The 13,150-nt window shown below is 44.0% G+C and overlaps 1 protein-coding gene across 1 annotated transcript in view; it reads right to left on the bottom strand.

Annotated features, from left to right (window-relative positions):
• The window catches only part of ADAM17 (ADAM metallopeptidase domain 17), a 597,876-nt gene that overhangs the window by 489,068 nt on the left and 95,658 nt on the right, over nucleotides 1-13,150 (bottom strand). Inside the window, exon 3 of the mRNA XM_085610726.1 lies at nucleotides 12,273-12,406. Within this exon, the coding sequence (XP_085466852.1) occupies nucleotides 12,273-12,406 (134 nt within the window). The remainder of the gene's footprint in view (nucleotides 1-12,272; nucleotides 12,407-13,150) is intronic.

The raw sequence follows: 13,150 nt of genomic DNA, 5'->3' as shown, positions 1-13,150 counted from the left end.
TTGCTCCTGAATCAACACACCACATTTACCTCATGCTCCCCGTTTTTCACCCCTGCATAGGTTTGTTCTTTTAAAATAACAGCCTCAGTACTATGTCTACACCTTTACCTAATTCTTGCCCTTATATCTTGGGTTTTCAGGGCTTTTCCACTATGTTATATCTGGTCTGTTCTTTGGACTATCTTTCATCGCTCCTTGCATGGTGGTCCACTTTCATCTATTGGCGATGGTTTCCCCTCATGATCAGTTTTGAGTCTCTTGCTCCTGTTGACTATTTTAGCTCTTTTTTGATATTTGTTCCTGATTCATTGTTTATTTGCTCCCACAGAAGGTTTTTAGAGCCCTGTTTATTCACAATGTGTACTATTAATGTGGATGGTTATGGTATGCCCACCAACTAGATTGAGGAAGTCTGCGCCCTGATGAAGGAAGTCTCAAACAGTGGCATTTCTGAAACGCGTGTCGGCGCTTTTCATCTTTGTTGTTGTGTTTGTTACATGTGGTGCACATTTTATGTATTTTTTGTATAATGCAATTTGTTTGTTATGTATTCTCTTTTTCCTTTATTATCATTTATGTAGTTGAGTTGGTCATTTGTATAGTTTTGACAGTGTTTGTTCTCTTATTCTCAGGGCTCTCATGTTTTTGTTTTATAATTATTTGCCTAATGTATATATGAATGTTGTTATTTATTATTTGTCCACACCAATGTACTAAAAAATATTTATATTAAAAAAAAGAAATTAATTTTGATAATATGATGAATAAACAATTGTAAAATTAGTTTTTTCTGTAGGTGACACTTTCATATTTGGAGTTATTATCCATTCATATAAATTGTAGTGGGGGTCTTCCCTTGTGTTCTTTATTGGGCTGTTTGCCCTATGCCATCAGTGTTGGTTAATTTGTTATTGTTTTGCATGTTAATCTTTGCACTAACTATTTGGTTTTGGAAGCACATGCAATACACTGTATAACATGCAGATAGGCATTTACAAGAAACATCACCTACACCGCATGCTTCCAATACCACGGCCACAGATCATGGTTTTACCCTCCTAACATGGAGCATGCGTCTTCCCTGTAAACGCTACATTATTCTCCTTACCTCAAACACAGGGCAACCACACCTCCAGGAAACACATATCACGGAGATAGAGGCTTAATGCCTGCAAAAGTGTTGGAGGGGTCAGGTATTTTCGACTAACTTTTCAGCCTTTTCTAGGGGAACACTGATCTAGGGCAGAGCGTGTTTCCGGTTCCAACCCTTTGATATTTTAATAGAGGAAGAGGGCACGTACATTTTAATAAAGGGCCATCTAGACTGCGATCTTCTCGTACTTTATTTTATGAACCAAATTCAGACCAGGCCGCCTTTTTAGACAGCCTGTCCGGAATGCTTGAACCCTAGGCCAGCATACTATGGCTACTAGGTGAGGGACTTTGGCTGTGTAATGGATATATCTCTAGACAGATCATTGCCCCTGTTCCTCCTGGCACCTACTAGAACAAAAAGCCATGCATCTGGCCCTCTGGCTTGAATGATGGGCTCCAACAGATGCCTGGCGCCAGAGCAATGCAGAGATAAGAATTTATTCTATTTAACCATGCATGACCTCTAAGTCACAATCAACAGGATTGTGCGCTTGCATTCCTTGTGCTCTTCTAATACACATATTGATTATCTTGGTATGGTTCTGTCTAACAATAATCCACTATGGGCTGATTTGAATTGGGCAACAGTACACCCGACTATACCGACATGGAGGCTGCAACCCGTTCTCCTATGGGAACCGGTGTTTCAGTTTTTCCTGCGCAATGCAATTAGTACATATTTTGACCTCAACCAAAATACCATTACAGCTGATGCTGTAGAGTGCTAAGCTTTTAAACTACCATTAGAAGCCAATGCATTAATACAGTAGTTGGCCAAAGGCAAACCCTAGACACAGAAGTAAAAAAATTAGAAGATACCTTACCCTAGTTAAAGCAACAAGTTCAGGCAGATGCATCCCATTTATGTGCCCTTACAGACACATGCACTAAACATACAGAGCTTCTTAAGCTACTCAGTTGGATTAACTTTGCTGTGTACGTACGGACGTCACACATCGTAATTGGCAAGGAGGGCACAAAATTGGCTTGGTTAATTAAACAAGAACATGCATGCCCTCACATTTCCAGTATACAGAAAGCTTTGAACACTATCGCCTACATGCAGTCACCCATAAATGTAGCTTTCTCTCAATATTATATACTTCTACACAAGAGTGCAACCACACTGATATTACATACTTCTTAGACAGATTTCAATTACCTCAAATTCCTAATGAACAATGCCAGATTTTACATGTCCTGAAAGAAAGGACACAATATGCACTGTTGCTGCAGGGAAAAACCCGGGCCCTGGACGCGGTGCCAGTAGAACTTTACAAACAATATCCAGACGGGTCGATTCCAAGGCTGAACACTTTATACTAGACTTCAATCCACAAACAGTGACTCCCCCATCTTTCAGAGCTGCACTCTAAATTTCTATTCCCAAACCTAGCAAAGACCCAAACAACTTACCTTCTAGTAGAGCACGGCCATCGCCAACACAGATTCCAAAAAGGTCTGTGAGATTCTAGCATCCGGCTTGCTGTCACTGCTACCCTCCCTTGTCCACATAAACCAAATTAGTTTTGTGACAGGCAGAAACACATTGCCTAACCTCTGGATGGATATAGAAATGTGGAATTTGTCCCCAAATCCTGGCCTTGTGCAGCCTGTACGGTTTTATACTTTTAAAAAGCATTTGACACCCTCAAATGGGTTTACCTTTTAGAAGTGCTATAGACTCTCAGCCTGAATAGGCTTCTCTATACACTACCTACAGCATGAGTTAAAAGAGGTAGTTTACTATCAGCCCTAAATTTGTCCAAAAAGGCACCAGGCAGCACTGTCCACTTTCCTCTCTTTTTTTTGCGCTTGCAGTGATACCCCTAGCCATCAGACTATGCAGCGGTGGGGAGGATTGGGGCATCCCTATGGGAGAAAGGATCAATTTGGTCTATCTATATGCTGAGATTATTTATTATACCTCAGGAATGCCACAGTGCATACTGCTGAAGACCGCTTCTGCTTAGCACCTTTACAAAAGTGTCTGGTCTGAAAATCATGTTTATTCCCTCTCCTCCTGAATAGGTTGTCCTAGACACTGGTAACGGAACACTACGAAGGGAAAACTGAACAGTTATTTTTTCTTCTAACAGTTTTTCTTGGTATTTTATTGTGGAAAGCAGAACAGTTAGATACCTAGGAATTAGGCTTTACCATTACGAGCAGGTCTTGCAGGATGGCAACATTACCAAGAAGGTTTCAGCGCTACGGAGCCAAACTGCCTTTTGGAGGACCCTACCACTTTCTGTGATGGACCACATAGCTGTTTTGAAAATGATAACCTTTCCCCAGTTCCTATTCTACTTTGCCAATTTGTCAATATAACTACCAGCAAAGTTCTTTCGAACACTAGACATACTATTAGTGAATCAGATCTGTCCTGGTGAACGCCGTTGGGTGGCTCTGGCTAAATTAAAACTTCTAGTTGACAAACAAAAGGCCTAGGCGCCCCCACTATGAACATTATTATCTCACAGCATAGCTGCAGTGGGTAACCTATTGAACAGCAGCATGTCAGCTTGAAGACATGGCCACAATGGATTTCCAATCTTTCAGCCTATGGAAGTTATTGACCGATGGAACATTACACTGCCTGTCTTGGCAGATAGTCTAAAAGAGGCCCTGAAAAAGAAAGATGCAACACATATACTCCTCCAACTCTAGAGGTGCAGTTTGTATATGCGTTTAATGGGATAACTGTAATTTTCCACAGGCATGTTTAACAAAGAAAAAACTTTTTATAACTATAATCAAGTGGTGTCAGACAATGATGCTAAAACTCCTCAACATTCACTATAATTAACCCCTTCCATCTTAGAGTTGGTACTCCACTATACAGTAACAACTAGCATACAACTTTTTCGCACATTTGGTTTAATCCGGTACCATGAACAGCTCATCAACCAAACCATTATCTTAGCCTACCTCAGCCATTCCAAACATATCCTCTCACGCACATGGTGCTCAGTGATACCAAACTGGTCAACGTGTTTTAGTTCCCTCCCAATTTTTCATGAATGTAAGTGGTCCCTTTTGAAAAAGTTTATCAGGAGAACACCCCACACCTGTGCAAGGTAAGCTGAACCTGTTTTCCTACTCAGTAAGAAAGGTGAAAGCCACCACAATTACAAAACAGTTTCCATCGTCCAGCTCGTCCCTTGCATGGGTCCTATTCAGTACCTGGATATTTGACGTTTAGCCATTATATTCGACAGATCAGTAAACTTGCATTCAACTTTGCCTTCTTAGGTCTTGGCTTGATGCCCAGCAAGCACGTCACTGGTTCATACAGCTTGTTCCTCCCATCCGTTCGGTCAAGGTTGTAGTAATGGACATCCAATCGTTCAACTTATACCATAACCACATCATATAGAAGAAGGAAACCTTCTCCTACCAAAATCTATTGCAGACATTAGATAAGCTGAGGTAATGCTGTGCAACTTCTCGAGGGTCAGGTATGTCAAATGCAGTTAGTTAATTCTATATATTTGAATCTTGAATCTAGCATCTAGCACTGCTTGACACGGTCATGGAGAAGCCCATGATCCTGTCCAACTTTCCCTCTGTAAATGTGTTGCCTGTTTCTCCTATCTAGTTCTGGAGTTGTTACTACATACAGCAATTTGTGCTCTGTATAAATGCATTACTGCTTTACATCCTGCTCCCAATGTGAGAAGCAATTGCTGTGCCTTATCTGTGGGGCAGGAGGTTCATCGGATTTAGCCCCCTGTGCCTGGTGTGGAACGCATCATGCTTGTTGTAAGTGATTATCTGCCCCAGTACCAGTAGTCCGTATTCTCTCTTGAGGGCTGCAAATATTTTTTATTTTCCCAGCCCCATATACCTCACTCACTGTGGAGATCCCTACCTCCGAGGTCATTCTCCTTACCAATTTGGCCCTATGCCCTTAGCTATTCTCCTTTTCTCAATTTCACCTTACTTACATGTACTGACTAAGACCATTGCAATGCTGACCAGAAGAGGTAGTTACCTCCCTGCAACAGGTGTCCCCGAAGAGCTGTAGCAAGTGGGGTCATCGCTAGCACACTTGCAATGTGTATAGCTTCTTACAGTTTAAGGTCTGCCTTCCACTATAAGTTTCACATCAGGCACACCTAGCCCTCCCTCTAATAACAGGAGCATAAGCTTATTCAGAGTGACCCTCCTCCTCTCTAGAACCAAATATAATGCCAATGACCAGTAAGTTGAGCTTCCTGAAGAAATCTGAGAGAGCATCACCATGATGTTGGCGAAGCAGTATAAGAATATCAGGAGTACAACTATTTTGGTCACTGGAAACCAACCCATCACTGATATTGGTTGATAATACCAGAAAGGCAACAGTCTGCGCAACAAAGAAATGGGATGAATGCAATTGCCTTCCAAGACGTTTTTCTGATTTCAGTATATTTTCCACTCCCGAGCTGCATTACTGTTCACTCCATCTACCAGAGGGACAGTTAAGATTTAGTAGTCCTATTCATGCAAAGATGCCAGACTTGTCCACTTGTCTAATACCATAGATAATTTTAAACATATTCCCCTTACCACTATTTTGAATGCTTCCCATAGTGTGCTAACGTCACCCACTGACCAATCATTGTCTGTGAAATAGTCTGGTGTGACATCTCTCATTTTGTTCTTAAACAGGGAATCCAGAAGGGCAAGGCTGTAATCTCCAGGTCGGTAACTACACTAGAGTTTTCCCCCAGGCCAATGTTTGCAAGATGAGAGAGTGATCGAGCATCATTTTGTTTAAATCTATTTATTCGGTTTCAGTACAGAACAGTTAACAACGCAGGCCAATAACCATGAACAAACCATATTAGTGAAGTCATTCAGTGACAGTAGTGATGCTCCACCTTCGCGGGCGGTTATGTATTAAGAGAGACATATATACGAGGCATATGAATACAATACAAATTACTTACCTTACTCGGGTACATAATTGTGAGGGGTAAGGGTGATGCCGTTCAGTCCCCATGGGGGTATAACTCAGTGGAGCATTTTGTTGGTACCTTTGTAGTATCTCCCTGCATGCTGTGGGTGGGGGCGGGGGGAAGGCAACCACATATCTAGTTTGGAGGGGACATATCTGTTTCAGTAATAACTATCTGTAGTTACAAGCCCATACAGGTTGGCGGCCTCTCATCGTTCCTAGCCCCTAAATTTAAAATATGAACATTCCAAACGCTGGCAATCAGGTCCCTGACTCACCTCAGTCAGGACTTTGTGATTACATCTGCTGCAGTGTTGGTCCATTTCAGGAGGCCTTCAAGCCTTTCATATCAGGAGCCACACAACCCTTCCAGGACATTGCTATTTGAGTTTTAAAGAGTACGAGGGTAAGGTCTAAGAATATATATGTATATCTGTCCCCTTTAGCTTTTTGTCTGAGCCCTAGCAAGCATGAATCCGGTGGGGGTGGCACAATTCGGCCTACCACGTCGGAGATGGTCCCTGCCACCTCACCACACGCATGGAGAATCCCCTGACAGCCCCACACCATGTGGAAAAACCCTGACTCTTGTTTCTGGCATCTGGGGCAGTCCAACGACACACCAGGGAGAACGCTGTGGATTTATCTCAGTGTTAAGTAGGCCTGATGCAGGTAAATGAATTGTGTGTACCGGATACTGGGATTTCTGGAAACCTTGATGTGCTGGCTGACCCGGTCCCGTTCTTTGCTGGTGAATTCTGTGAGCAAGTCTGTACTACCTCACTCTCTCATCTGCGTGTCCCTCATGTGATGTTGTACAAATAATGTTGTATATAAGACCGCTATGGGTTTCCTGGAGCCCCCATGGGAGAGTATAGTCTGTAGGGTTAACAATGTGGGCAGTTCCGAACCTCCATCTTCTCACTGTGTAGCAACGGCATGTTGGTAGTGCATTGTGTGGTAGAAACTGGCCTGCTGGTAGACTGTACGGGTCTCTGAGCTCCTGGAACATCATTAAGGTAGCCTCTGTAGATCGGTCTCCGGTTAAAGCCACGCTGCCTTTTTCCACATGTGCACATCATGTTATTGTGTTGACCTCCCATATCTTTGGTAGGGACTAGAGTGCTAGCACAGGGTTATACAGGGATCATCCCTTCTGTCTGGACGTACTCATACCAGCTTTGATGTGCCACCTGTAACTGATGTCTTTCACTTGGGAATAGGTCGAAGGCCTGAAGTAGCCAGGTTAGTATATGAGCCCCCTCGAGTATTGTTTGAATGTCTAATCTTTCTGCATTTGGAGCGACTTCCAGTCTGCGCATCAACCACTGTAGCTGTGCTGTCGCATTGTATAATCTGTAGTTAGGAGCACCCATGACCCCTTCTGCCAACGGCGGCTGCATTGTGTGTAGTGCAATCCTCTTTCTGCCTGCACACCATATCAAATCTTTAAGGAGCCCATGGAGTATATGAAATAATTGCTTAGGAAGGAGGAGTGGTAGCACTGTAAAATAGCACAGGAGACCAATATTAATCATTTAGTAATTGCCACTCAGGTCAATGGGTACAGCGACAATGAGGACCAGAATGGGAGAGATTTGCGGATCCCATTAAGTCCCCTGTTGAGGTCCCCGTCTATTAGGTTTTTATCAGTTTAATACATTTGTATGCCCAGGTATTTGAATGTATCAAAATTCCGTTTGAGTCTTGACAACATTACGTGATCTCAGTTTTGCTCAGTTACCTGGGTCAATGAGAATAGACAAGATTTGGTCAAGTTTACTTTGAGGCCTGATATTTCTCCAAAGTTATCCAGCCTCTCCATCAAGGACGAGAGAGTAGTGCGAGCATCATGCAAGTAGACTAGAGCATCATCTGAATAAAACATCCCTATATGCCACCCCCCATATTGCGCTTTCATTCATAGCATACCAGGCAACAGCTCCATAGCAAGAGCTAAGACTAGCGGGGATCCTTGTCTGTGCCTCTGAATATTTTGAAATGGTCTGAGATTATATGTCCCGTTCTATTTCTGGCAGTTGGGTGGCTGTAGCGTATGGTAATCTAATTAAGGAATGTCGGACCTACTTCCATATTTATTAGCACTGCCTGGAGATAAACCCAACTGAAGGAATCAAACGCTTTTTCGATGTGAGGAACACCACCAGACAGCTTACAGGAACCCGTAAGCAGTTCCGCATTAGTCCCAGCAGCCTCCTAATGTTTAAAAAGGTGTGACAGTCTCGTATGAATCCATTTTGATCCATGTGGACCAGTGTGCTAATCAAGGGTAGCAACCTATTGGCTAGCACGTTATCTAGGTAAAGAAGCAGTAGCAGTCTATAGGACCAGATGTCAAGGGGGTCACGCCCGGTTGTGGAGAGTGCAATGATCAGGGCTTCACGGAGAGACTCCTGGAGTGAGCCAGTCTCCTTCGCTTCTTTCTACTTTTTTAACAGCTTAGGAATGAGCTGTAGGCTTCATAGTACTTAGTGGGAAAACCATCTGTGCCCGGAGTTTTATTCCATGCTCTTTGTGCTATGACTGCACACATCTCTTCCTCTTGGAGTGGCTCATCTGTTCAGCCCGGGGCTGGGGGTTTCGTCCAGAGAGAGGCATTCACGAAAGGAAGGTCTGTAGTTGCACATCGATGCTGGGTGATCTCTGCATACAGAGTGCGATATTAAATCAGCAAAGCCAGAGTTAATGTCCGACCTGAGTGTTATGAAATGAAATACCAGCATTTGTAAAGCGCACAGCTACTTCCGGAGAGGTGTTCCGGCGCTGGGGGCCGTCGGAAAGATTAAGCGAGCTATTGCCCAGAGTCACAAGGTGCTGGCCTAACCTGCTGCCGGCACCTGGGATCGAACCGTGAGCCCCCATGTTCCGAAGTAAGCCGCCCATTTCGGGGTTTGAATGGCTGCAACAGGGAGACACGATGAATCACCACACAGCAGCCAAGCCAGTATCTTGCCAGCATGGTCCCCCCTCTCCATGTTGTCAGGCCACATATTTCCATAGTTAGGATTTCCGAAGCAGGTTTCTGATTCGCATTCGTGCGCCTGAGATTCTGTATTTGTGCTACATGTGTCAACATGCGGCGAGGGAGTCCCTCTGTCTACAGAGGGGACAGCACCGCACATGCCGGTTTCATCCAGGGTCCAGCCCTGCAACAGCTTGTTCAGCAATACTCCCTGCTTGGTGTCTAGGGTACAGGTGTCACTTGCCGGATCCAGGGCAGCCGCCGGAGGACTCCACCCATAGCCACAGCCACCACCACGCATCTCCTCGGCACTTGCAGCATCCTCAGGTGGGTCACTGCAGGATCCCATTAAACATAGCCTCCAGCGCGGCCAGCACACACAGCAATCAGCACTCTCAGAGAGAGGAGCCATGTGCACCGCTTCTGCGCCAGGCAGCCACCGCACCTTGACAGCAAGAGGGAAAGGGGGGCAAGGGGGTCAGGAGGGAGTATGTCTCCAGCCCGGGACGGAGCTCAAAACAGCGCGTCTGACCTGGACGCCATCTTGGCCATGCACCCAAGTATTCTTTAGTTATGGCTGATCCTTTCATGTGTGGCTAACATGTGTAACAACATATCTAGCATGGTGTGATTTTTATGCAGTAGTGAGAATCTTCCAGGGATCTTCTAGGTTCCAGTCTGTCATCCATGCCATGAATTCAATTGTTGTCCTAATATCAGGCATCCCCAGGAGAGGAGGAAATTATCTATTTAGTGTAGGGTCAGAAAAACAGTTAGAGTTCCCACCACATGTCAACAGGGTCTGTGTCGCTAGCGGAAACCCAGACTAGGTCTTCTGCGGGAAACTAGCAGAGATAACATTAAGGCAATAGAGGCTATATCTTCCCCCAGTGATAAGAAGTTCTTGCAAAATAGTTATATGGAAACCCCTGGGTTTCATGTATACCTAGACTTTTTATCTTTTGGCCGAGTGACCATAACTCTAACATTGCCCATGCGATGAATGAGCCCTGAGTGATGCCAATTGGCAGTAATGGTGTAGGGTGCCTAGGTGGATTGTAGGTAATCAAATTGGGCTATTAAACCATGTTTGTTCACCACTGTGTGCATTAACATGTCTGAGAGAACATTACCCTCAACCCCCTGACCCTGGGCAGGAATAAACATGTTCCCTTCCATTTTATCCTTAACCACTGTCAGTTTTCCAACTTCAACTAGGTACAACATGACAACATATAGAGCAATTACACTCCAGGTTTCTAGACGGCCAAACACTGGTCTCAGCTCACCACCTTCGGCTCTTTGATTATACAGCGGTATAGGCACCATCCTCAACTCAGCCCTGCTGCCCCCATTTCCCATATTACAAGGTGGACTAATAGTGCCTTAGGGGAAGCATTCAAAGGACTTCCCCCAGTTCACAGGCACCCCATCGCTAGGCCACATCATCTGCCATCATCGGAATCACACCCATCACCCAAAATGAAGTCATCCAACAACTCCATTCCTAAGTCAGTGTTGTTTGTGGTGATCTTGATTTTCATTCTGGCATTGCTTAGTATTTCTTAGTTCAGTTTCAATATACTCTCCAACACTGCTGTCTTACCAGATGTCACCTGGCTACCAGGCGCTTCCTGGGTTTCCTGCTGCGCTCCAATTCCTGCACAATGTTCATTTCTTTCCACTGTGATGGCTTTTTAGTCCTTCCTGTGCGTTAGCATGTTCATCTATCAATCCTTTCCAGCAATAGCATCAGTGAAGACAAGAGATCTCCTACCTGCTAGTATTTTTTATTTTGCTAGGAGCAGCAGCATGTACTTCAGTTCAAGTTCTGCAGGATAGCGTTACAGTCTTGGTGGTAGACTAGAGCACTATACGCCCTTTCAACTACAAAGAATTTCAACAGGCTGTAGGGTTGTGCCTACACAAAGCATTCTAGCAGGAAAAGCTCCTTTGAGGAGACCTCAGTCTTTTTCTGGAAGCCCCACAATGTGAATGTTATTCTTATTGAAGAGACCTTCAGAGTTCTCCACCTGATATTCCAAGAATCTTGCTCTAGTTTGCAAGTCCGGAACCTGATGGCCATCTCAGGTTTACTTCAACTAATTTGGTTTGAGTGTTTGGGACTGTCTGCCAGCTTACGTTGCGTCCCCCTAGCAGATTAACTTCAAGTTTGACAGTGTGAATATTTTGTTCCATCACCATTCTGGTTTCCTGTATGGCTAGGATGAGACAAACTTGCTGTCAGCGGTGTTTAAGTGTACAGACTCGGAGATTGGCTGGTGCTCTTGGGAGATAACACAGTCTTCCACTGAGGATGCGTTGAGGTCCATATACTACATCCCTATCTCTGCCCTAATGGACCTAGGTTTCCCATACCCATGGGCTTTATGGGCGGGGTACTTGGCCACCCCTTACTCCCAAAGAGAACCATAACATTGCATCCACCAGTGTAGCTGGGTGCAATATTCAGGGATCCACAAAACACCTAATAAAACAGTTCAGAATCAGTGTTTGACCCCTACACAACTAATTAAAGTGTGATGTACAGGGCTTGAAATGCACATCATATTTATAGCCCAGTGGACGAGTTAGCTTTCGTGAAGCAGGATGCTTATGATATCACGGTCCTCTCAGGGGTGTTGGATTGTCTCATTCAAACCAGTTATGCCGAGTGCTACAGCAGGTGTTTCTTGCTTAACTCATCCATTGGAAGCGCCACCACTGTACATCTTGAGAGCGGACAATCAGAAGCAAAATGCAACAATGGGCGCACGTCCGACAAAGTTGCCGGCACAGCCTGGCCTGAGACTGCAGGCTCAAGCAAGCAGCTCTCACAGCTGTTCAGAACTACTCTAAGGCCTCATCCTTCATTGAGATGTCACACTGCCCACTTCCAAGATAATAGTCTGCATCTTCCTTAAGGGCTTGCGATTCAGTGTCCCCATTCCTTTGCTTGCTGCTGCTTCAGGTGACTCCAAGCTGCTCCACCAAGATAGACCCACGTCTAGATGCTGCCATCAGGCTCTGGTGAGACCAGCAATCTGTTTCTGGTGGTTATCGACCAACTTCATAGCTGAGCAATTACAGGTTCTCAATGCATGACAGTACGGCCACACACCTCACTTAAACCCATTACTTCACATACATTTTGCATACATGCCAGCTATGAAAATGAAAGGTACATACCCACAACATGTCCAGTGAAGAAGTCAGACCAGTTTACATTGTACTCATTTTCCTGACCATTCCCATCCACAACCGTGGCTTTCAGATTTTCTGAAAAATGTTCAGTGCTTGAGGTCAAGTATAATTTAAAATGCCTACAAAAAAAAACATTTTCTGATAAGTGCAGAATGTAACAAAATAAATGGTAAAAGTGCTAAATAAACACAATAAAAACACAAAGGTGATCAGAGCTATTGATAATGTTAAAAAACTGTCAACATTTTAAGTCTTATATGATACAGACTCTTAGAATCATATCAAAATTTCTTTGCCAAAAGCAATCATGGACGAGAAAAATTGTTTAATAAACCATTAAATGAAGACTTAGAACTGATTTTAATCCCTTGACTGTCCTATTACTGTAGTTGTACACCAAGAAAAAGAGTACCCTGTATACTTGTATGGCATGTATATATGCAGCCTGAGGCACAGATTTCAAGGGAGGTGTACAGATACCCCAGTAAAATAGGGGCTAACGTAAAGCTGCCTAATTTGTAGCTGAAAAGACATTTTAATATTCCACGCACACCACTTTGCTCCCACAAAAAATAAACCACACCCAAACTCATTTCAGGTCAGGCCACCTCACTTTAGAGCAGACTGTCACTGTTAAACAGATGCCTTCCCATATCGATCTCAAATAGTCCCTCACATCAAAAAGGTTATGTTCTCAGCAAATACGATGCTCTGAATAAACCCAAAGCATTCTTTCACATTATTCAATGGTTCCCCAAATCAAATTGCATTAAAACACATTCCCTTTTCCCATGATCTCTGCACTAGCCATACCAGTGCCCAAATCAAAATTAATCAGCTCTGCAACTGATCCATATTCACAT

Source organism: Triturus cristatus, chromosome 6, assembly GCF_964204655.1.
Source record: "Triturus cristatus chromosome 6, aTriCri1.1, whole genome shotgun sequence".
In the NCBI taxonomy this organism is placed as follows: Eukaryota; Metazoa; Chordata; class Amphibia; order Caudata; family Salamandridae; genus Triturus; species Triturus cristatus.
The sequence above is the reverse complement of the archived record's forward strand: the minus strand, read 5'-3'. Positions and strand labels throughout refer to the sequence as shown.